The sequence below is a fragment of the Xenopus laevis genome, chromosome 8L (genome assembly GCF_017654675.1).
Source record: "Xenopus laevis strain J_2021 chromosome 8L, Xenopus_laevis_v10.1, whole genome shotgun sequence".
Classification (NCBI taxonomy): Eukaryota; Metazoa; Chordata; class Amphibia; order Anura; family Pipidae; genus Xenopus; species Xenopus laevis.
The window spans coordinates 117,233,980-117,258,040 of NC_054385.1; the positions used below are offsets into that span (position 1 = coordinate 117,233,980).

Below are 24,061 nucleotides of genomic sequence, written 5' to 3' on the forward strand. Positions count from 1 at the left end.
CATATGCGTTGAGTCTTGTTTTCGCTTGGCAGGGAGTATTATTCTTCCTGTGGAATTTCATTGCAGAAATTCATTGCGACCCCTGATACAGTTGAATAAGGGTTAGTTTTACTCAACACATTGCAACATCCTAATTTTTTTCAGCATTGTAGTTGTACCTTGTGTTAATGCCACCTCCAACCAGAAGCTAAAGATTTCTGGGGGATGTAGTTGCCCCATCACTAATTTCCTATTACAAGTGTTGGATATAAACTACAAATTCCACCATTCCTATAAGTAGGGAGCACAGAATATATAAGGAGGAGCCTTTGTTACAGTAAATAATATTTGGGATTCCAACAAGGATACAGCCATTCCTTCCCTGCTCATCATACAGGATCAACCCTAACAATATACCAGGTAAATAGAACTTTCCTGTTTATTTCTATAATTTTTTTGGGCTGATGATTTGGATTTTGGTTGGGAAGTCCATCCATGATACAGTATTCATACAATAATTTTATAGCAGGAAGTCAACTTTCTTTCCTTTAGATTAGGATTTCTTGTTTTGTATCCCGAGATGTGGATGGACGACGCCCAGCATGTTTTAACCTTAAAGGACAAGGAGAGGCAAAAAAATAAAATCCCATTCTTACTTTCTTTAATGAAAAAGAAACCTATCTCCAATATACTTTAATTAAAAAATGTGTACTGTTTTTATAAGAAACCCAACTGTATGCAGTGAAATTCTCTTTTCATTTACTGCTGTGGATAGGAATTGTCAGACGGTCCCTAACTACTGAGCAGGGAAACAATCAAACTTATGAACAGCAGGGGAAGCCCCCGCCTTACTTCCCAGCCATGCAGAATTCAAGCAGCTTTGTTTATGATGATCCCTAAGCAGCCCAGACCACACTGAGCATGTGCAGGGTCAGGGTCAGGCAAAGATGTTTAACAAAGTTACAAGATGACAGCCCCCTGTGGCCAACTTTGAAAGCATAAATTATTTGTTTGATTAGGCTTGTGGTGCAGTTAGTTCATGCTTATCTTTAGTATACAAAATTAAGCATTTCTAGCCTTATTCTATTTTAGACTTTCCTTGTCCTTTAAGTTCTAATTTTCAAGAATGCTGGGATTTGTAGTCCTGCTTTATACATTATAATGAAATTTGATAAATGTTTTGTTCTTGTATTCTGTATTGCATGATGTGACTGAGAACCTATTCGGAGACCTTCACACATAAAGATAAGCAAATAGTGTGTGTAGTAGATTTGTGTGATGCAGCAACAAGTCACATGACCTAAAGTATAAGGTAATATTATTTTAGGGGGCAGATTAATCAAGGTTTGAATTGAAAATTTGAAATTTGAATTTTGAATTTATTTTAGTGTAATTCGACAAGGGAATAGTGCAAATTCGATTCGAGTTTAAAAAAAAATCGAAATTCAAATTTCAAAATGTATCATGTACTGTCCCTTTAAGAATTCAAATTTGACTATTTGCCATCTAAAATCTGCCAAATTGGTGTTTTAGCATTCGGGGGACCTCCTACAATCAACCTGGAGTCATTTGGTGGATTTTTTGAAAATCAAATTTTTTTTTGGTATAAAACTTGAATCGAATTTGATACGAGTTTGCAGGTCGATCCTATTCACCTGGATTTAAAAACATTTAATTTTTAAATACATTTTAATTGTTTTTTTTCTGAATCTCGAGTTTATGGGAGTTTTTATAAACTATCGAACAAAAAGTGATCCCTTATTGAGTATAATTACCTTGCGGTAGAAGCTGAGGTCTGACCTAAGTCAGTGCCAGTAAATAATTTAAAAATTGAAGAAAAAGTACCCCACTAGCTTCAAAACTCGCTCAGCAGTCTCAAGTGATTTAAACCTTCCTAATTTAATTTAGTCACTAGTATGTGCAAGTTAGCTAATAACTTAAATATAGATACTAAAGTGCTTGTGCTATTATTGAATCAATTAAAATTGATTATAAATTAATTAAATATTGGTAATACTATTCATTCAGTTCTATTTCACAACAGTGTATCTATTTTTGGGGGTTAGTAATCTCCCTCTTCCCAATCATTTTGAATTAAGGTGCAAGTGCTTAACTGTTAATGGATAATAATAATTTGATCCAGATTTAACCAAAATTCATAATATTGAAGGTGCTCAAAAGTGCTTAAATAGATTAAGGTTAAAAAATTAATTAATTAGAGACCGCAATAAATAGGATAATTATTAAAAAACACACATTTGCTCAGGTTCAGAAATGAGTTAGAAATGGAAAAAGAAGGAGGTGGAGTTGTCCCAAATCTACTACCTAATTTATTTCTATCCCTGGGACAATCTATTTAAGCACTTTTGAGCACCTTCAATATTATGAATTTTGGTTAAATCTGGATCAAATTATTATTACCCATTAACTGTTAAGCACTTGCACCTTAATTCAAAGTGATTGGGAAGAGGGAGATTACTAACCCCCAAAAATAGATACACTGTTGTGAAATAGAACTGGTTACAATTAAGAATATATATATCAACGTTTTTTGTAACTTTTATATAGAACTGAATGAATAGTATTACCAATATTTAATTAATTTATAATCAATTTTAATTGATTCAATAATAGCACAAGCACTTTAGTATCTATATTTAAGTTATTAGCTAACTTGCACATACTAGTGACTAAATTAAATTAGGAAGGTTTAAATCACTTGAGACTGCTGAGCGAGTTTTGAAGCTAGTGGGGTACTTTTTCTTCAATTTTTAAGTTTTTATAAACTTCCATAAACTCTACATTTGACCCTTGATAAATATGCTCCAAAGAGTCATAAGAAGTCCAACCTATGCACAAGTCCACAAGTCCAGTTTTATATATGTGTAGGAAACATTGATAAATCAGTTATCCAGCTGTATCTCAGACAGAAAATAAATCATTGTTTCAATCAGACTTTGCATTCATACCCACCTCTGGCACTGTTCCAAGGATGACCACTAGTGATATGGGCGATATTGTCCTGTTTTGCTTCACCGAAAAATTTGTGAATTCCCCGCAAAATTCTTGAAACGGCGAAAAATAAGCGAAACGTAAACTACTCATATTTATAATAATAAGTGGATCTTCTACAGTACAACCAAGCCCTAGCACTGTACATGGGAGCAGCCATCATGTACTAATGAAGCAACCAGTAGACATCCTCTGCACTCATCTATTATAATATATTTAGGACATTGAGACATTGTGTGCCTTAAGCTACTAAAAGATGCCTTACCCTTTAAACAAAACAGGGATTGTTTGAACATATATTGCAATATATTTACTAAGGGGCCCATTTACTTAGCTCGAGTGAAGGAATAGAGGAAAAAAACTTCGAATTTCAAATTTTTTTTTTTTTGGCTACTTCAACCATCGAATGGGCTACTTCGACCTTTGACTTTGACCTTCGACTTCGAATCAAACGATTCGAACTAAAAATCGTTCGACTATTCGACCGTTCGATAGTCGAAGTACTGTCTCTTCAAGAAAAAAACTTCAACCCCTAGTTCGCCACCTAAAAGCTACCGTAGTCAATGTTAGCCTATGGGGAAGGTCGCCATAGGCTTTGCTAGCTTTTTTTGGTCGAACAAAAATCGTTCGAACGATGGAAGGATTTAACCGTTCGATCGAACAATTTTTCGTTCGATCGTTCGATCGAACGAATAGCGCTAAATCCTTCGATATTCAAAGTCGAAGGATTTAACTTCGAAAGTCAAATATCAAGGGTTTATTCGACCTTAAGTAAATTTGCCCCCAACTCTCATAAGATTTATTAAGAATTCTATTGCTTCCTTATACAATTTACACAGGAAATAAGTTTTACCTGCAACTTACTTGCTCCCAAACATGGTTGCCCTTTTATTGGCCACGACTGCAGCTGGATAGGGTGGGAGCTACAACATGGAGCTGGCCATTGCTCCTGTATATACCACAGCAAGAGAACGTTTTGCCCACCACTGAATTTTAAACCAGTAGAAGGGGGTGCAATGGGGCTGTGATCACTTAAAACAGACAAAGACATGTTTGCTAGATGGGAGCTACCAAAGCAACCAGTAGCAGGGGTACCTAACCTTTTTAACCCATGAGCCACACTCAAAAGTAAAAGAAAAGTTGGGAAGCAACGCAAGCCTTGTAACTGGCTATTTGGTAGCCCTTATGTGGACTGGCAGCCTCCAGAAGGCTCTATTTGTCTGTTCGCCTGATTTTTATGCAACCAAAACTTGCCTCCGAGTTTAGAATTCAAAAATAAGCACCTGCTTTGAGGCCACAGGGAGTAACATCCAAGGGGTTGGTGAGTAATATGTTGCTAGTGACGTGAGCCACAGGTTGGAGATCACTGCAGTAGACCCTCACCACAAATATGAATTATCTCTTAGGGGGAAATATTGATAAAAAATGTATACTTGTGTACACTTGAATTTGAGATAATCTGCTGAGGATCTGCACATATTAATTACTGTAGTTATTTGAGGGATATGACATTAAATAATGAATTCATTGCTTGTTAAGTGAAACCTTCTTTTATTTAGGAACATGGAGCTGCACCTCTGGCTTTTACTCATTGCTGGATCCATGGCAGATCAAAGTAGGTAAAAGAACAGCAATCCCCCCCCCCATGATAACAAGTGATAAAGTGTATCCAGGTCTAGGATATTCCCAGCAACCAATCAGCAGGCAGTGCTTATTGGCCTGGTGTTTGAATGCAAACATAGGCTTGGTTGCTTGTGTGTGAGAGGCCTGGTGGTATACACTAAGTTTATTGAACCCTTTATACCCTTTGGGGTAGATTTATATAAATATTAAAGACTTTTTTAAATATAATAAAATTTGAAAATCTCAAATGAATGCTTATTCAAGAAATAATTAGAAACTCAATTGCTTAAAAAAAAAAGCATAAAAAAAAACAAGTTGAACACAGTGAAATGACATTCTACCCATTCTAGTCTGCCAAATTTCAGTTCCTTGAAAACACTAATTTAAATAATAGCTCTTCTGCATAGGGTTACAAGCCAAGGCCGATATTGCAAAATCTATTGCAAAATCTATTGGCAATGTACTTTTACATTTGTAATAATAAGTTAACCCAACCCTGGCCAGTCTCTGATTTACCTCTGATCCAACCTATTCTCCCCTTTTTTATCTTAAAAAAACTTAACAAATGCCTTCCCCATTCAATGTGTGATGGCCCTTTGATGTCATGTCTCCGTCCACTGACATCCCGGCTACATCCGGACTGCCTCCTAGTGGACCTACCCCCCCTGGCTAGCATCTTCCCTATAAATAGGTGGCAACCCTAATTCTATATGACCTCATCAAATTTAGAAGGCAAATTTTTGCACTTGAGTTTTTGGGGGTTATTTACTAAACTCTGAATGCCAAAAACCAGAAAAATTTGTGTATTTAGTATAAAATCCAAACTTTTAGTGGAAAAAAAAATCACAAATTTTCAGAATCTGAAAATTCTGCATCTCAGACCTGCCGAGGTTGCATAAAAGTCAATGGGAGAAGTCTCAAAGATTTTTTGATCTGTGCTGGATTTTGTGCAATAACTGGAAGATTTCGGGGTTTTTGGACAAGAATCAGAAAAAAAAAAAGTTTTTGGGTAAAATTTGTACGATTAGTATTTTTCAAATTTTTTGGGGTTTTTCCTGCAAAGAAAATCTTCTGGAAAGTGTATTAATACATTAAGTATGGCAAAAAAAAAACCAGTGCGGATTTGGTCTGAGTTTTTTTTCAGAAAATATTGAGATAAATTCGGACTCTGATAAATAACCCCCTTTGTGTTTTTTTGCACCTAATCAATCTTGAGACTTGAATTTGTGATTTTTTTGAAATACACACCGTTATGTCCGCCACTACCTACAGATACATATGTACCAAACTAATCTGGAACCAGTTGGTTCCCAGTAACCCGGTTTACATTCGGCTGCTATCGGATATTAACAAAAATATATGAGGACAATCCAATATTAACCGGTACATGGACTCAGAAGCACAGACCCTGTAGCCACATTCACCAGTGTCAGTGTAGTTCTATAAGCCGAGAGAGACAGGAACAATTTAGGCTCTGGGAATCACCATCCTCAGTTGCGGGATATTAATTATCTGAGTGGTAAGACTAGGGGAGTGGGACACCAAGCCTTCGTGAGTGCCGCTGACACAGACCTGCTCCCCACGCTGGGTGCTGCACTCTTACCTTCCACCTGGCCCAATTGTGGCCACAACAAGATAAACTAAGGTATGTGAGGGGGGGGGTGTTTGTGGCTGGGTGACCGGAGCAGAGGGGGATTGCGGCTGGGGTGTGTGACACTGGTTAGGGTTACACTTTCCCTAGAAGCAAGGCAGTGGTTTGAATGAATAATACTAATGGCAATGTAGAACGAATTTGCTTCAAGATAATCCCAAATTGCCATTTGATGGTTGTTTTCCCTTTTGGCTATAAGGTTTCTAACTGTATTTTCTTAAAACCCATTTCTCCTCCTCTCTAGACATGAGAGACAATGTCTTCCTCTTCCCCAGTCAGTCTGCTTCTGATTATGTGCTTCTGACACCAAAGATGACTGGGCCTTTACAAAAACTCACCGTTTGCTTGAGGAGCAACACAGACAGAGGAGGCTCTGCTCTTTTTACTGTGGGCACCCCTGAGTCACGGATCCGCAATATTTTTAGCATTTTACCATTCACTATGGCCAACCCATATTTTTATTGCAAAATCTACATAAACAATACAGATGTAACCATAAATGCAAAGGCAGATGTTCTGAGCTGGATTCACATGTGTGTGACCTGGGACTCTAACACTGGAGTTGTAGAGCTTTGGGTTAACGGAAGAGCGTTCATTCGCAGGGTGCTGCAGAAAGGCTTTTCTATTGATCTCCAGGAAGGTATTGCCCTGGGACAGATGCGGAGAAATTCTAGAAGGGAATGGGAAACTGCACTTCCCTTTCAAGGGGAAATAACTGATGTCAATATGTGGAACAGTGTTTTGTCTCCAGGGTACATAAAGCAGGTTCAGCAGCATCATAATATGATTGGGAATGTCATTAGCTGGTGGTCTCTGAACTACACTATTAAAGGCAATGTCATTGTGCAACCCAAATCCATTTGGAAATAAATCACTGCTACTGCAGAATTACAGTTAAACGATGCCAACTGAAATATGTGCACCTATGTTTAGCATGAGCTCAAAAAATATGGGAAAAACCCACTTTGGGGGAAAAAAAAATGAATGTTATTAAATGGTATTACTTGCATTTCAGCATTAGTTATACTGTGCACACATTTAATCATCTGACATGTTATATGACAATATTAAATATATAGTAGAAACTGTTAGAAGAACCACTTACCAATAAAAATCATGACATCACAACTGCTTGCCATGGGTTTCTCCTGTCTATTGATTCGGCCTTGTTATGTCAGCCATAGTTGCGGACAGTCTACTGATTCAATGGTATGCTGTCTGCTATGACTTTGTTATGGTGCTGCCTGCCAAGAGTTTGACCTGTATCATGCTGCCTGCTATAACAATTGCCTGTTTTAATATTTAGGGGCACATTTACTAATGGTCGAATATCGAGGCCTCGATATTCGACCCTCAAAGTTAAATCCTTCGACTTCGAATATCGAAGTTGAAGGATTTAGCGCAATTCGTTCTAACGAAGGATTAATCGTTCGATCGACAGATTAAATCCTTCGAATCGAACGATTCAAAGTATTTTAATACATCGATATAACGATTTTCCTTCGATCCCAAATTGGCTAGAAAGCCTATGGGGACCTTCCCCATCGGCTAACATTGATGCTCAGTAGGTTTTAGGTGGCGAAGTAGGTGGTCAAAGTTTTTTTTAAAGAGACAGTACTTCGACTATCGTATGGTTGAATATTCAAACGATTTTTAGTTGAATCGTTTGATTCAAAGTCGTAGTCGAAGGTCGAAGTAGCCAATTTAATGGTCGAAGTAGCCAAAAAAAACATTCGAAATTCGAAGTTTTTTTTCTTCTAATCCTTCACTCGAGCTAAGTAAATGTGCCCCTTAATCTTGTGCTGCCTCCATCATTTGAGTTGTATGTGATTTTGACATATGGAAGGGAACCCAAGCTGCAAGTGTTCCAAATCCCTTTCCTAGAATATCAGTTTCAGATTCATTTAGATCTTGGAGTACTTCTAACCTCTGATTCCTAACTTCTAATTCCCAACATCTCCCAAGGTAGATGGCGGCAGTTGTAGGATGTTTGCCCAACTCACCTGCCTATGAGCCTATGATTAAGTGTGTGCTAACACGAAACGCGTAAGGTTATGCATACAATAAATTACTTTTCACTTTGAAAACCTTTGCCTGGTGGAAGTCCGCCGTTTTGAGTGCCTGCTTCAAAGAATTTTCAACTCACCTGCCCACACAAATATCCCAAGGCAATCACCTTCCAAACTGATCTAGAAATGTAAAGTGAATATGCATACAGTGTAAAGCTGAAAGCCAACTGACTTGAAGGGGCCCTAAAGCAGGATGACATTTGGGACCTCTTGTTCCATAATAAAAAGGGTACCAAAAGAATGCAGGGCACCTCTACACCTCCATACTTAGAGTTGGATCAGATTTCAATGTATCTGACTCTACACGCAGAATATCGAAGTTGAAGGATTTAGCGCAATTCGTTCGATCGAAGGTTTAATCGTTCGATCGACAGATTAAATCCTTCGAATCGAACGATTCAAAGTATTTTAATACATCGATCGAACGATTTTCCTTCGATCCCAAATTGGCTAGAAAGCCTATGGGGACCTTCCCCATAGGCTAACATTGATGCTCAGTAGGTTTTAGGTGGCGAAGTAGGTGGTCAAAGTTTTTTTAAAGAGACAGTACTTCGACTATCGAATGGTTGAATATTTAAACGATTTTTAGTTGAATCGTTTGATTCGAAGTCGTAGTCGAAGTAGCCAATTTAATGGTCGAAGTAGCCAAAAAAACATTCGAAATTCGAAGTTTTTTTTCTTCTAATCCTTCACTCGAGCTAAGTAAATGTGCCCCTTATTCTTGTGCTGCCTCCATCATTTGAGTTGTATGTGATTTTGACATATGGAAGGGAACCCAAGCTGCAAGTGTTCCGAATCCCTTTCCTAGAATATCAGTTTCAGATTCATTTAGATCTTGGAGTACTTCTAACCTTCTGTTAAATTTCCCCTTTCCCACCACATTTCTACAAGTAATTCTTACAGTCAAATTGACATATCTGATACAGTTCATTCCCATCAACCCATTATTCTATTTGTGTACAGGTGTTGCTTTTTCTTTCTAATTCTTTGTATCTGGATCCATAGTTTCCCAGATGGTTCGGTTTCTCAGGGATGTTCCACTTGGAGCTCACCAACTCCTATGGAAGTGTGATTCCCAACATCTCCCAAGGTAGATGGCGGCAGTTGTAGGATGTTTGCCCAACTCACCTGCCTATGAGCCTATGATTAAGTGTGTGCTAACACGAAACGCGTAAGGTTATGCATACAATAAATTACTTTTCACTTTGAAAACCTTTGCCTGGTGGAAGTCCGCCGTTTTGAGTGCCTGCTTCAAAGAATTTTCAACTCACCTGCCCACACAAATATCCCAAGGCAATCACCTTCCAAACTGATCTAGAAATGTAAAGTGAATATGCATACAGTGTAAAGCTGAAAGCCAACTGACTTGAAGGGGCCCTAAAGCAGGATGGCATTTGGGACCTCTTGTTCCATAATAAAAAGGGTACCAAAAGAATGCAGGGCACCTCTACACCTCCATACTTAGAGTTGGATCAGATTTCAATGTATCTGACTCTACACGCAGGAACATTCCATTTAAAACAGTGTACAGGTATGGGATCCATTATCCAGAAACCCATTATCCAGAAAGTTCAGAATTACAGGAAGACTACCTCCCATAGACTCCATTTTATCAAAATAATTCAAATATTTAAAAATGATTTCCTTTTTCTCTGTAATAATAAAACAGGAGCATGTACTTGATCCCAACTATGATACAATTAATCCTAATTGGAAGCAGAACCAGCCTATTGGGTTTATTTAGCGTTTAAATGATTTTCTAGTAGACAAATTATGAAGATCCAAATTACCGAAAAATACATTATCCAGAAAATCCCATATCCCAAGCATTCTGGATAACAGATTCCATACCTGTATTTGTATTGAGCCAAAAGGCACCATTAAAGGGGTGGTTCACATTTAAGTTAACTTTTAATATGTTATGGAATGGATAATTTTAAGCAACTTTCATTTTTTATAGTTTTTTTTTTATTATTTGCCTTCTTTTACTTAAGACTCTTTCTCGATTTCAAATGGGGGGGGGTCCGCGACCCCATCTAAAAAACAATGGGGTAATTTATAAAGATTGGGCACATTTGCACCTGGACAGTAGCCAATGACAACCAATCAGATGATAGCTTCCTGTGTCTAACTTGCAGCTGACAAAAAAAAAAACAAAAAAAACTTATCACTGAGTGGTGCTATGGGATACTGGTGCAAATTTGCCCACATTTTATAAATGAGCCCCAATGCTTTGTAAGGCTACAATTGCTAGGGTAGTTTGGACCATAGCAACTAGACTGCTGAAATTGCAAACTAGAGAGCTGCTGAATAAAAGGCTAAATAACTCAAAAATTATAAATCATAAAACATTGATACCAATTGCAGACTGTCTCAGAATATCCCTCTCTAGATCATACGTATATACTCGAGTATAAGCCGAGTTTTTCAGCATCCAAAATGTGGTGAAAAAGTCTACCTCGGCTTATACTCGAGTCAACGGGCACTAGCTGAGATTGTAGTCACTGTTAATCATTCCTATACCAACAGAGGATGCTTGGGGAGAGACTGCAATATCACACAGCACCCTCTGTTGGTTATATGAAAGATTAACAGTGACTGCAATATCACACAGCTCCTTCTGTTGGTTATATTAAAAAATAACAGTGACTGCAATGTCACACAGTGCCCTCTGTTGGTTATATGAAAGATTAACAGGGACTGTAATATCGCACAGCACCCTCTGTTGGTTATATGAAAGAATAACAGTGACTGCAATATCACACAGCGCCCTCTGTTGGTTATATGAAAGAATAACAGTGATGGCAATATCACACAGCGCCCTCTGTTGGTTATATGAAAGAATAACAGTGACTGCAATATCACACAGCGCCCTCTGTTGGTTATATGAAAGAATAACAGTGACTGCAATATCACACAGCACCCTCTGTTGGTTATATGAAAGAATAACAGTGATGGCAATATCACACAGCGCCCTCTGTTGGTTATACGAAAGATTAACAGTGATGGCAATATCACACAGCACCCTCTGCACATGGTAGTGGGACAGTGGGACAATGCACACAGTAATCCGTTTGGCAATTCTCTGTCACCATCAACTTTGCAAAGAAGTCCGGTTGATTGCTTGGGGGGTCGCTTTGGCGCAATGTGTGCTGCTGGGAGACAGGGCTGTAGTTGTGTCTAGGCTTAAACTCAAGTCAATAAGTTTTCCCAGTTTTCGTAGGTTAAGTTAGGCACCTCGGCTTATACTCGGGTTGGCTTATACTCAAGTATATACGGTACTCAAAGGTGAACAACCCCTTGTAAGTCCAGTTCCTTTTATAAAATGATTTATCTACTTCCTATTCTATTTGACAACTGGCTTGAAGGGGCCCTAAAGGAGGATGGCATTTGGGGCCTCTTGTTTCATAATAAAAAGTGTATATTTTTATCAGTGTATCAATAGAATGCAGGGCACCTCTATACCCGTTACATTTAGAGTTGGACTCTACACCTAAGAATATTCTTTTTTTGCATTTAACACAGTGTACTTGAGTTGAGCCATAAGGCACCATCCATCTCCTTTTATAAAGTGATTTATCTAGTTCCTATATTATTATTATTCTGTTTTACTTGTTGGATTCAAATACAAATTCCATAGAAATGACATAAGTATGGAAGCAAGAGCATATAAGGAGGAGCCTGTGTTCCTGTAAACAGTACTCTGGGATTCCAACAAGGATACCATCGGATTTCATCACTGCTCCTCATACAAGATCAATAATCAAAAATTCACCAGGTAAATAGATCTTTCCCATTGATTTCTGTTTGCTGTAATCTGTAGCCCAGCAATATTACTTTATAACAAATATATAGAACTTTATTCTATCCTTCTGTTCTTGTACTTGAGACTAGCATCATAATGTGAGCTATGCAATACACGCATGGAGATTGAGCCTTATACATATCTTCAATAGCCATAGTAGTGTTAACAATTTATATCCATGGATCCCTGCCGAACTGCATCTCTCCTTCTCATCTTTTCCAGGTATGTGCTATTCCTGCTAAATCAGCTGTACTACTCCTTGCTTTCTGCAACTCACTATTCAAGGCAGCTGCTAAACATTTAAATACCATTGTCATTTATGCAAGTGGGGGGTTTGTGTAAATCTAGCAATGTTCTTACTTACTTGACTGAAGGGTAGGTATGTCCATTGTATTGCCACATCTGGCTCAGTCCTATTAATTGTTTAATTACTGATCTTCTGTTAGATAACCAGGACTAGGAGAGTCTTGTGTCTTTAAACTTGTCTTAATTAATCAACTGCCCACCCTCACCCATGTGACCCCCTTGCTGTATATCAGGATATTCACTTAAGGGGAAGTATGGCAGGGCTGAGCATGGCAGGAGAACTATAGCAAATTTAATAGTTTAAAGTCCATACAGAATTAACTTGTTTATCCCCTCTCAACCCATCAAACAATACAATGCTCGCAATGTCAAATCTATGTCACACTTTGTGTCACTTTCCTTATTACTGTTACTTGCAGCAGGGGACATCTCCCCAAACCCTGGTCCCACTCACTCTTCCCTACAAACAATGTGTTTTCCAGTCTATAAGACCTTAGGCTATGGACACACAGGCTGTTTTCAGTCTAAGTACATTTTTAGGCTGAGAGAATCAGATCTGCTCTCCAGCCCTGCTCTATGATTTGCATCTGATCAGCATCAACATTTATTTGCACCACCAAAGTAACCAATGATCTTCTACTGGCAAAGTCTAAAGGTCTCTTCATACTAATCCTTATAGATCTCTCTGCAGCCTTTGACACAGTTGTCCACTGCTCCTCCTAGACATTCTATACTATTTCATGGTTTACATCTTATCTGTCTGACCGTTCCTTTAAAGTTGTCTTCTCTAACTTTACTTCTTCTACGTTCCCTCTCTCTGTTGAAGTTCCTCAAGGCTATGTTCTAGGACCTCTGCTGTTATTGCTCTATACTACTTCTCTAAGAAAATCAGTATCACATTTATGCTGATGACACCCAACTCTGCTTGTCTAATCCTGACCTCTCTCCTTCTGTCCTTTCCCAAGTTACAGACTGTCTCTCTGCTGTCTCCTCCTGGATGTCTCAGCGCCACTTGAAACTGAATCTTTCTAAAACAGAACTCATTATATTTCCTCCAAGATCTTCCCCTGCCCCTCAGATATCACTCACAGTTAACAACAACACCACCTTTCATTCAACCACACAGTCACACTACCTAGGAGTTATTTTAGACTCACATGTGTCTTTTTCACCACACATTCAAACACTTGCAAAATCTTGCCGTATTCAACTGCGCAACATTGCCGAAATACGACCATATCTCAGTTCAGACTCAACCAAAACACTGATTCAGTCTCTTATCATCACCCGCCTGGATTACTGCAACCTACTCCTTGCATGTATTCCAACAAGTCACCTTTCAGAACTCCAATCTGTTCTAAATGCAGCTGCTAGACTCATTCATCTATCTCACCACTCAACATTAGCTGCTCCCATATGTATATTCCTTCACTGGCTCCCAATCTCCTCTAAAATCTTTTTTGAACTACTCACACTTACAGTCAAAGCAGTTAACAGTGAAGTCTCTCCCTATAGTTCATCTCTAAATACACTCCTTCATGCAACCTTTGCTCTGCTTCTAACATTCACCTCTCTTCTCCTCTCATCACTTCTGCCCATTCTCTCCTACAAGACTTCTCTCAGGCCTCTGCTATTCTCTGGAACTCTCTGCCTCCAGCTGTCAGATTTTTTCCTTCTTTCCAAACTTTTAAATGCTCTTTAAAGGGCAAGTCAACCCCAAAATAAAAGAAAACATAATTCTAAGCAACTTTACGATATACATTCATTACACATTTTCAATGCTTTTAACATTATTTGAAAAAACAATTGCTATTGAAAGCAGCATTGGCTTAACTCCCAGTTGTTACTAACCTTTAGTTGTAAACTCTCACATGTAGGGCCCTCTAATCCTATTGTACTCTGTAAACCCTTATTTCTTATTCATTTGTTCTAGTTCATTAAAAACTAAGGTAAAGCACTTGCGTAACTTGTCGGCGCTATATAAATAAATGATGATGATAGCGTCCCAACTTATCATAGGCAAGTAAATGCCCCCCAATGCCTTGTATATTGCTTGATGTGCAATTGATGTCTTTAACAAGAGGAAGTTGTGCTTGGGAAAAATCCATTGGGCCCCACCGACCCAGACCCACTCCCTGTCACCATTGCCCCCAACCTCCCATTCCTGACCGGGTCACGGAAAGAAAAAAGATGCACTTGGGGGGGTGCTCGAGGGGGTTGCGGCAGGGGAGGCCCCTAAGACAGCAGCCCCAGTGGACCCTGGACCCCCCAGTCCAACCCTAGAACAGTCACAGAACATTGTTGTGGTGGATTTCCCAACACGCCCAGTAATTTAAGAAAATAGTGCCTGCTCAACTATTATACAACAGGTTATACTTTTATACATTACATAAATATACATTGATTATATAGGGGATTTTATGTCCCCTGACAATATAAAGGCATAAGGTTCAGGGAACTCTGAGTATCACTCATGTATTATAAGGTATAATGTACCCCCTACTGTAAATGATAAGGATATTAGAAGTAACTGAGGGGTTCTGTGACCATATAAAGGCACAAGGCTGCAGGCTGAGTTATACAGGGAACTCTAAGTATCACTTATGTATTATAACGGATAATGTACCCCCCACTGTAAATTATAAGGATATTAGAAGTCACTGAGGGGTTCTGTGACCATATAAAGGCACAAGGCTGCAGGCTGAGTTATACAGGGAACTCTGAGTATCACTCATGTATTATAAGGGATAATGTACCCCCTACTGTAAATGATAAGGATATTAGAAGTCACTGAGGGGTTCTATGACCATATAAAGACACAAGGCTGCAGGCTGAGTTATACAGGGAACTCTGAGTATCACTTATGTATTATAACGGATAATGTACCCCCTACTGTAAATGATAAGGATATTAGAAGTCACTGAGGGGTTCTGTGACCATATAAAGGCACAAGGCTGCAGGCTGAGTTATACAGGGAACTCTGAGTATCACTTATGTATTATAACGGATAATGTACCCCCCACTGTAAATTATAAGGATATTAGAAGTCACTGAGGGGTTCTGTGACCATATAAAGACAGAAGGTTTTAGGCTGGGTTATACAGGGAACTCTGAGTATCACTTATGAGTTATAAGGGACCCCCTACTGTAAATGATAAGGATATTAGAAGTCACTGGTTTCTGGATAATGGATCCCGTGCCTGTATAATAGCAATATTTATAATAATATGTGAAACTTGTATTTTTTTTAGCCATTCCTTTACTGTCCATGGGAGCAGCCACCTTGTTCTAATAATCCAGCCAGTAGACCCCGCCACCAATGTGAATGGTTTCTGACTCTTTGGTGGAAATATTCATAGAAAAGCGTGTGTACTGTATATGAGCATGGGATTTCCAGAATAGGCTAATATTAATCATTTCATCTTATATGAGGGATATCATGTTAAATAACCAATTTGTGGCTTGTTAAGTGACACCTCCTTTTATTTAGGATCATGCGAGTCCTTTGGCTTTTTCTTATTGTTGGATCCATGGCGCAAGAAGGTAAGTAGATTGAAATACGAGTGTACGTTGTGATCACTGAATGGGAATGTTTGTTAATTGTTAATTATAGCAGTGGTAGCCTGGCACACAGATAATAAGACTATTGCTGGGAAATATATAGCACATTTCTGTATTAGCTGTAGTTTATATATTTGTGTTTGATCTAACTATAAGGCTTCTTTAAACTTGCCTTGTCCAGGCGGGCTCACAAGGCGACAAATTGGGCTTGCCAAAGAATGCGGCGGGATATTAGTTGTCCATGGATACTCACTCTCCTGAGCGCAGCTGCTCTGGGAACTGCATTCATCTCATTACGTCAAGGCTGGCAATTAAGTTGTTTCATATATCAGAAGTGTTGGACTTGAAAAAAGCCATGTATATTGTGATTTAGTTGGGGTGATGGTCAGAGAGAAGCCAAAATGGTATGCGATGAATCCTAAAATGAATCTGCTGGCCTTTATTTATTTAATTTTTGTGATTCATGAATGGGACATGGTATCCAGAATGCTAAGGACTTGGGGTTTTCTAGATAACAGATCTTTCCATAATTTGGATCTTTATACATTAGGTGTACTACAAAATCATATAAACATTAAATAAACCCAATAGGCTGGCTTTGCTTGCAATCAGAATTCATTATATCTTAGTTGGGATCAAGAACAATCTACTGCTTTATTATTACAGAGAAAAAGGAAATCATTTTTAAAAATCTGGATTATTCGGATAAAATGGCGTCTATGGGAGATGGTCTTTCCATAATTCTGGATTACGAGTTTCCGGATAATGGGTCCCATACCTGTATAGGAAAAGGGGAGACAAGGCAATCCATAATATGACCATAATAACAATGGCGTTGCACCCTTAGCATGAATCTGCTTTCAGGTCATGACAGCAACCAGAGAATACTTCCAATTGTAGGTGAGAGATAAAGGGGCAGATTCACTAACTGGCGAAAATTCGTCAGAGACGGCTTCACAGCAATCGCAACACTTCGCCAGGCGAAAATTTGCTAGTACAACGCTAATTCACTAAAATGCGAAGTTGCGTCCAGGGCACCAAACGCTGGTGAATTTTCGCTAGCGTTACTTCGGCAATCAAAGTGAAGTTGCGTTAGCGTTTGCTAATTTGCATACGGTGGGAAATGATAACGTTGAATGCAGAAATATATTGCAGCAAATACATTACATTACACAAGTCCAGGGAACCTTAATAAATAAAATAGAGTTGTTATATTGCCCTACACAAGAGCCCAGTGTGCAGTTTATGTTCCATATGTTAGGAAATGTAGTGGGGAATCCGGTTACCCAAACAATTTTTAAAGGACTTTTGTAGCCTCTCGCTCTGGAAAAAGGAAAAGACGCCAGCATTTTTTCCACTAAAAATTGAGGAAGTTCTATGCACTCCATTGCACTTCACCGAGTCTGAGGTGGCGAAGGCAAGTCTAGCGAAAGAGGTAAAGTTCAGTAAAATCCACATCTTAGTGAATTTGCGGAGTTACGTCCATTCGTCTGGCGATAGAGTGCGAATGATCGATAGCGTCTGTCTCTTTCGCTAGTCTTTTATACCTGCGCCCGTTAGTAAATCGCCAAAAGTGCCTGAATTACATCACGCTGGCGAATTTTCAGCAGCGTTAGTCACTTCGCCCTTTAGCAAATCTGCCCCATAGAGAGCAGAAAACAAAAATAAACGGATTAATGTACTGAGGCCCTTTGGCGATTGAATCAAATTCGTGCTACAGATTAACTTCCCCTTCATATAATTATTTGTTTTCTTTCGCTAATAGTTTTATCTTGTGACTGTAACATTTCTAGCTGTACTTACTTTCTTGTTTTTTTTTCCCCAATGATACCCTTGTCTCCTTCAAGACATGGATAGAAATATCTTCTTCTTCCCCAAAAGGTCTGTCGATGATTATGTGCTTCTGACACCAACGATGACTGGGTCTTTAAATAAATTCACCGTTTGCTTGAGGAGTTACGCACAACACGGACGCTCTGCCCTATTTATCGTGGGCAACCCAGAGTCAAAGATCCACAATATGTTTGTTATTTTCCAGTCCACTTTACCTTATTCCAAACCATATTTTGATTCCAGTATCTACATTAACAATAGTCAGGTGTCCATAACTGCAAAGGCAGATATTCTGGAGTGGATACACAGGTGTGTGACCTGGGACTCTGACACTGGAGTTCTACAGCATTGGGTTAATGGAAAAGTCTCCCCTCTTGCTGTCCTGCAGAGAGGCTTTTCTATTGATCTCCAGGACGGCATTTCCCTGGGTCAGATGCGGAGAAATGGTGCAACTGGGTGGGATCCTCAAGCTTCCTTTCAAGGGGAAATAAGTGACGTCCATATGTGGAATGAGGTTTTATCTCCTGAGACCATAAGGCAGGTTCTGCTAAATAATAGGGATATCAATGGCAATGTCATTAGCTGGAGGTCTCTGAGCTACACAATTAAAGGAGATGTCATTGTCCAACCCAAACTCTACTGAAGACGTGGAAGGGATTCTTTGCACATACATTGCTAATGGAGATTAAACTATGCCAACTGAAATAAGTTGCTTTTAGTATATACCCGTGTTTAACAAGAGCTCAAGAAATACTGCAAAAAAAACACTTTGTGACTTGTAGAACACATAAAGGATATTAAATGACATTGTTAAAGACATTATGTTTGTATTTCAGCACTAATTATATTGTGCACAATATAGTTACCTGTTTAATCATCTTCCCAGTAAAATGTTATATGACAATAATAAGTGCAGTATATAGCAGAAACTGTTAGAAGAACCACTTACCAATAATAAACATTTAGTCCTAACCATATACATTGTGTCTAGTGAATTTATCGTCTTGTTCAACACAGACTGTATTTTTCACTATGAGCTATTTATTGCTATATTGCTGGGGTATGTTTTCCTGCCCAACAGAGGAAGATATTTCTCCTTCACCCTCTTCTGCTAAGAACATTACATGTACATAGAGTTGCCATCTGTGTCAGGGTCAAAACTGCCTGCTCGGTTAGATTGTTGTGACGCTCCTAGATGGATGTGACACAATCTCATATGCCTGCCCCTGTGATGTCATCTCCGCCCCCGTGACATCACCACACCAGCCCATGGCATCATTACCCGCCCCCTGGTGACTCCGAGAACCTCCCAGGTTAGATGCGGCAGTCGTAGGACGCTTGCTATTTATGAAATATCCGCAACTCAACTACACATACAAATATCCCAAGTGCTTCAGCTTCCAAAATGACCTTGAAATGTATAGATAAAATAAACAAATAAATATACATACAGTTTAATGCCGAGCCAACCTCAGAAAACCAATTGATTTGAAGGGGCCCTTAAAATGAATGACATTTGGGGCCTCGTGTTTTATAATAAAAAGTGTACATTTTTTTCAGGAGGAAAATTCTTGCGACTTCAGAAAACGAATCGCCGCATGTGCCTTCCACCTAGGAGATTTTAATTTTAGCCGGCGGAGCGCAGGGGGAAGGCAGTTCGGGGAGATTGTCGCCCATGAAGAAGAGGAGATTTGTCGCTGGGACGACTAATCTTCCCGAATCTGCTCGTGTGGCCTGACCCATATATAGCTAGAGATGGAGCAGACTTCAATAAATCTGCAATAATTTTTTTTTTTTTTTTAACAGTGAACTCGTAGCTTGTGTTCAGCAATGAGGGCCATTTATATTCAGCTCTGTCCATAAAGTTGGGATTTCTCTAGTTCCTACATTATTACATTTCTTTAAGTGTTGCTTAAAAACTACAAATCCCACAATTCCCACAGAGCATATAAGGAGATGCCTGTATTTCACTAAGCAGTACTTTGTGATTCTAAAAAATATACAGTAATTTGTTCCCTGCTTATCATATAGGATCCATATACAGTATTACTATACCAGGTAAATAGTCTTGGACTCTTTTCTTATGTCTAGTGGCTATCCTGTTCAACTAAGTGACATTTTAAAGAGAGGTCAATATTTATCTCTTAAAGGGATTCTGTCATGATTTTTATAGTGCAGTTTTTATTTCTAAATTATACTGTTTACACTGCAAATAATTCACTCTACAATATAACATTTCATTCCTGAACCAGCAAGTGTATTTTTTAGTTGTAATATTGGAATGTAGACGACATCTCAGGTCACTTTGCCTGGTCATGTGCTTTCAGAAAAAGAACTGCTTTCTGGCAACTCAATGTAACTGAATGTGTCACAGCGGGACCTGGATTTTACTATTGAGTGCTGTTCTTAGATCTACCTGGCAGCTGCTATCTGGTTGCCTTCCCATTGTTCTGCTGATGGGCTGCTGGAGGAGGGTGATATCACTCCAACTTGCAGTAAAGAGTGACTGAAGGTTATCAGAGCACAAGTCGCATGACTGGGGTCACCTGGGAAACTGACAATATGTCTAGCCCCATGTCAGATTTTAAAATTAAATATAAAAAAATCAATTTGTACTTTTGAAAAATGGATTTCAGTGCAGAAGTCTGCTGGAGCAGCACTATTAACTAACTTTGAAAAAAAAGATGTTTTCCCATGACAGTATCCCTTTAAAGGAAAACTATACCTAGGGTTGCCACCTTTTCTGGAAAAAAATACCGGCCTATATATTTATCTTTTTTCCCTATTAATAACATTGAGATAAATCATAATTTTTACCGCCCAGGTGGCAACCCTAGCTATACCCCCGAATAATATATTGCATAAAATAGCTTCTGTTTCATCTAAATAAACCATTGTCATAAAAATATACTTTTTAAATAGTATGTGCCATTTTGTAATCCTAAATAGAAAATTGCCATTTGAAGTACTAAGGGCCACCCCCTGGGAACCTGCATTCCACTGTGCACACAAACCAAGGCACACATACATGTTAGGTCACATGAGCCAATTAAAAGACAGAGTTGTGTCTTTTGCTTCCATACTTCTTCCTGTTACAGTTAGAGCTGCAGTATTTCTGGTCAGGTGATCTCTGAGGCAGCACACAGACCAACACAAAATGGGGCTGAAAAGAAAAGTTGTAAAAGGACAACATTTACTGATACTGTATCTATATTCCATTTTGGTAAAATTGTTTAATAGGTCACTTAGTAAGATATATACTATATATAAACTCAGTTAAGTATTCATTTAGTGGGTATAGTTTCCTTTAAAGGAGAACTAAACCCCCCAATAAGAAAAGCCTCTACTTACTACCCTAGATAGTCCCCCTCCCTGCCTCCCCTCTGCTTAGTTCATTATCCCTGAAAATGTCCCGAATACATCGCTCCTGTATATGTGCAGAGTAAGCGCAGTGGAGCTCATGGGCTCCATCTTCCGGCTCTTCGGTCTTCATCTGTAAGGGAGCGCCGTATTGGTGCATGCGCAAATCTTCCAGTTCGTAGCAAATGTGCATGTGCCAAAAGTGCAGTGCATTTCATGAAAGGGAAGGAAGAGGACCAGAAGAAGATGAAGATCCGGAAGATGGTGCTCATGAGCTCAGCTTTGCTTACTATGTACCGATACATGAGCAATGTATTTGGGACACTTTCAGGGGTAATGAACTATGTGGGGGAGGGGGAAGCATGGTGGGCTAACTATCTAGGGTAGTAGGTAGGGGCTCTTTTATTGGGGGTTTATTTCTCCTTTAAACATAAGTTTTTCATGATACCCTTAACTAGCATTCGATGCAGTTCTCATCTAGATAGGATGTTCCATCACATAGGACCTGTTATGCACACTCCTCAGGATCTGGGGTGTTCTGGATAAGGGGTCTTTCTGTAATCTGCAGAATTTGTATACTAACCATAAACATGAATTTACTGCACCACAAGCCTTTCAAAGTTGGCCACAGGGGATCACCATCTTGTAAATGTGTTAAACATCTTTGCAAGACTAAGACTGTGCACATGCCTAGTGTGGTCTGTGCTGCTTAGGGATCATCATAAACAAAGTTACTTGAGTTCTGCATGGCTGGGAAGTAAGGCGGGGGCTCCCCCTGCTGTTCATAAGTACACAGCAGTTAGGGACCATCTGACAATTCCTATCCACAGCAGTAAATGAAGGGAGACTTTCACTGCAAACAGTCAGGTTTCTTATAAAAACAGTACACATTTTTAAATTAAAGTATATTGGAGATATGTTTCTTTTTCACTAAAGAAAGTAAAAATGGGATTTTATTTTTTTGCCTTTACATGCCCTTTAAGTCTGCGGTAAGTAGGATTTAGAGCACAACCTGCTAAAATGTGTTTCAATTGCAGAATGCACAATCATATTTCTACTTTAACATGCCAATTTACCTTTTAACACTAGATGGGAGTGTAGGATTACATTGCCAAACTGTACTGCTACTGCATTATATTGGGGATATACAGTAATATTGATCTTCTGTATACAGATGGATTCATTGTCTTTCCTTGATCTGCAGCAGAAAATAAAAAATAAAAAAAGTGGTAAATGAGCTTGCCAATAACAATTACAGTGTCACATACCCTGCTGGAACACACTATGAGAATGTTTTTTTGATAAGCTTGCCAACATCCTTCTTCTGGAACTCTGAGCCGGGTATGCAACAATCGCCCATCAATCAAGGAGAGTCCTGTCTGGGTTTCCCAATTTGGAAAACCGGCAGGCAGGTAAGACAAGGACAGCCTTTCCAAAAACCGGGTTGTCAGGGTCATAACCAGACAGGTGGCAACACTATCTTTTTACTTTCTGCATGTAAGTACCTGCCAACTGTCTTGCTTTTTTGCAACTCACAGTCCTGGATTGTTACTGAAATGTCCCGACTTTCTCTTTGAGGTCCTGTACTGAACAGACAGAAAAAGATACAATGTTTCTAGAATTAAATAAGAGGCTGTTGGCAGAGAGCCCAGAATATGTGGCAGCTGCACTTAGAAACATTTGTAACAAATTAAGATAAGCAAAGAAACAATTGTAACTATTTAAGATAAGCAGGTCTTTGGGAATTGCAGCTTAACGGGCAGTTGACCTTCATTAGCAAAACTGTAATAACACATACAACCTGACCCTAAAAACCCCAGAAATGTATTCAAACTTTCCATAACCTGGCAAATTTAGTAAAATGGATGTGGTATTTTGGGGGTGTGGCTATTAATGGGTGTGGTCACATTTTTTGTTGCCAAATCTTTTTGTCCATCTTTCTATTATTTAAATGTTGTAAGATATGAAGAGAGGAGCCTCAGGCACCTTAAATAGCCACTGCGCTTAGCTGTTGACGCCATGCTCTCTCTGCTCCTCCCCCCTGTTTCCTCTTTCCGTGTTCAAACCTTTCCCTATACCACACTCCTTGCTAAGCAGAACACGTGGATTCGAATAAACTCAGCATTTATACAGAAATCGATAGATACAACACTTGTCGGGTTTCCACTATTCTTCATTTATGAAACCAGGTAGTGACATCAGAGGGCTGGACAATTACATTTGGGGGAGGGGGCAATGACGTCTGATAGGTAGAGCAATAACATAAATGACATATGTGAACTGAATACAATGTCTTCCAAGCCAGATGTGTCCACTGACCTGCATTCTTCAGCTGTCACTCTGATTTAAGCCCCCCTCCAAATCATTGGTACAGGCTGATACATTAGATAGCTTTAAGAAGGGGTTGGATGGCTTTTTAGCAAGTGAGGGAATACAGGGTTTTGTAAGATAGCTAGTGATGGGCAAATTTGTCCCATTTGAATTTCTACTACATCATTAGTTAAGTTTTACTTCTCGTTTACAGCAGCACTATATTCATGAGCAGGGCCGCCATCAGGGGGGCACAGGGGAAGTGCTGAACAGTCGAAGTCCCGAAGCCGCGAAAAGACCCGAAGTCACAAAAACAGCCAAAGTTCAAGTTCTGAAGCGCCAAAAGGACCCGAAGTCTCGAAAACAGACAAAATTAAAGTCCTGAAGTGGGGAAAAGACCGAAAGTCACGAAAGGAGGCAAAGTTGATGTCCTGAAGCCACCAGTTCAATTCTACTGAACACCAATGTGTGTGTTTTTTTAATCCCCTGGCCACCAATGTATTTTTGTAATCTATAGGCCCCTACCACTAATGTTTTTTAAAAAATATTCTC

At 39.1% G+C, this 24,061-nt stretch overlaps 2 protein-coding genes across 2 annotated transcripts; both read left to right on the forward strand.

Moving 5' to 3' along the window:
- Positions 1-352: 352 nt before the first annotated feature.
- Positions 353-7,393, forward strand: LOC494784 (uncharacterized). The gene is given in 3 exon segments (NM_001094618.1): positions 353-399; positions 4,551-4,606; positions 6,510-7,393. Coding segments are annotated over 2 exon segments (678 nt in total). The 5' UTR covers positions 353-399; positions 4,551-4,554; the 3' UTR covers positions 7,136-7,393.
- Positions 7,394-12,040: 4,647 nt separating this feature from the next.
- LOC108699570 (C-reactive protein) lies at positions 12,041-18,816 on the forward strand. The gene is made up of 3 exons (XM_018231655.2): positions 12,041-12,112; positions 15,936-15,988; positions 17,854-18,816. Exons 2-3 carry the CDS (start codon positions 15,940-15,942, stop codon positions 18,480-18,482), a joined length of 678 nt encoding a protein of 225 aa, XP_018087144.1. The 5' UTR covers positions 12,041-12,112; positions 15,936-15,939; the 3' UTR covers positions 18,483-18,816.
- The last annotated feature ends 5,245 nt before the right edge of the window (positions 18,817-24,061 follow it).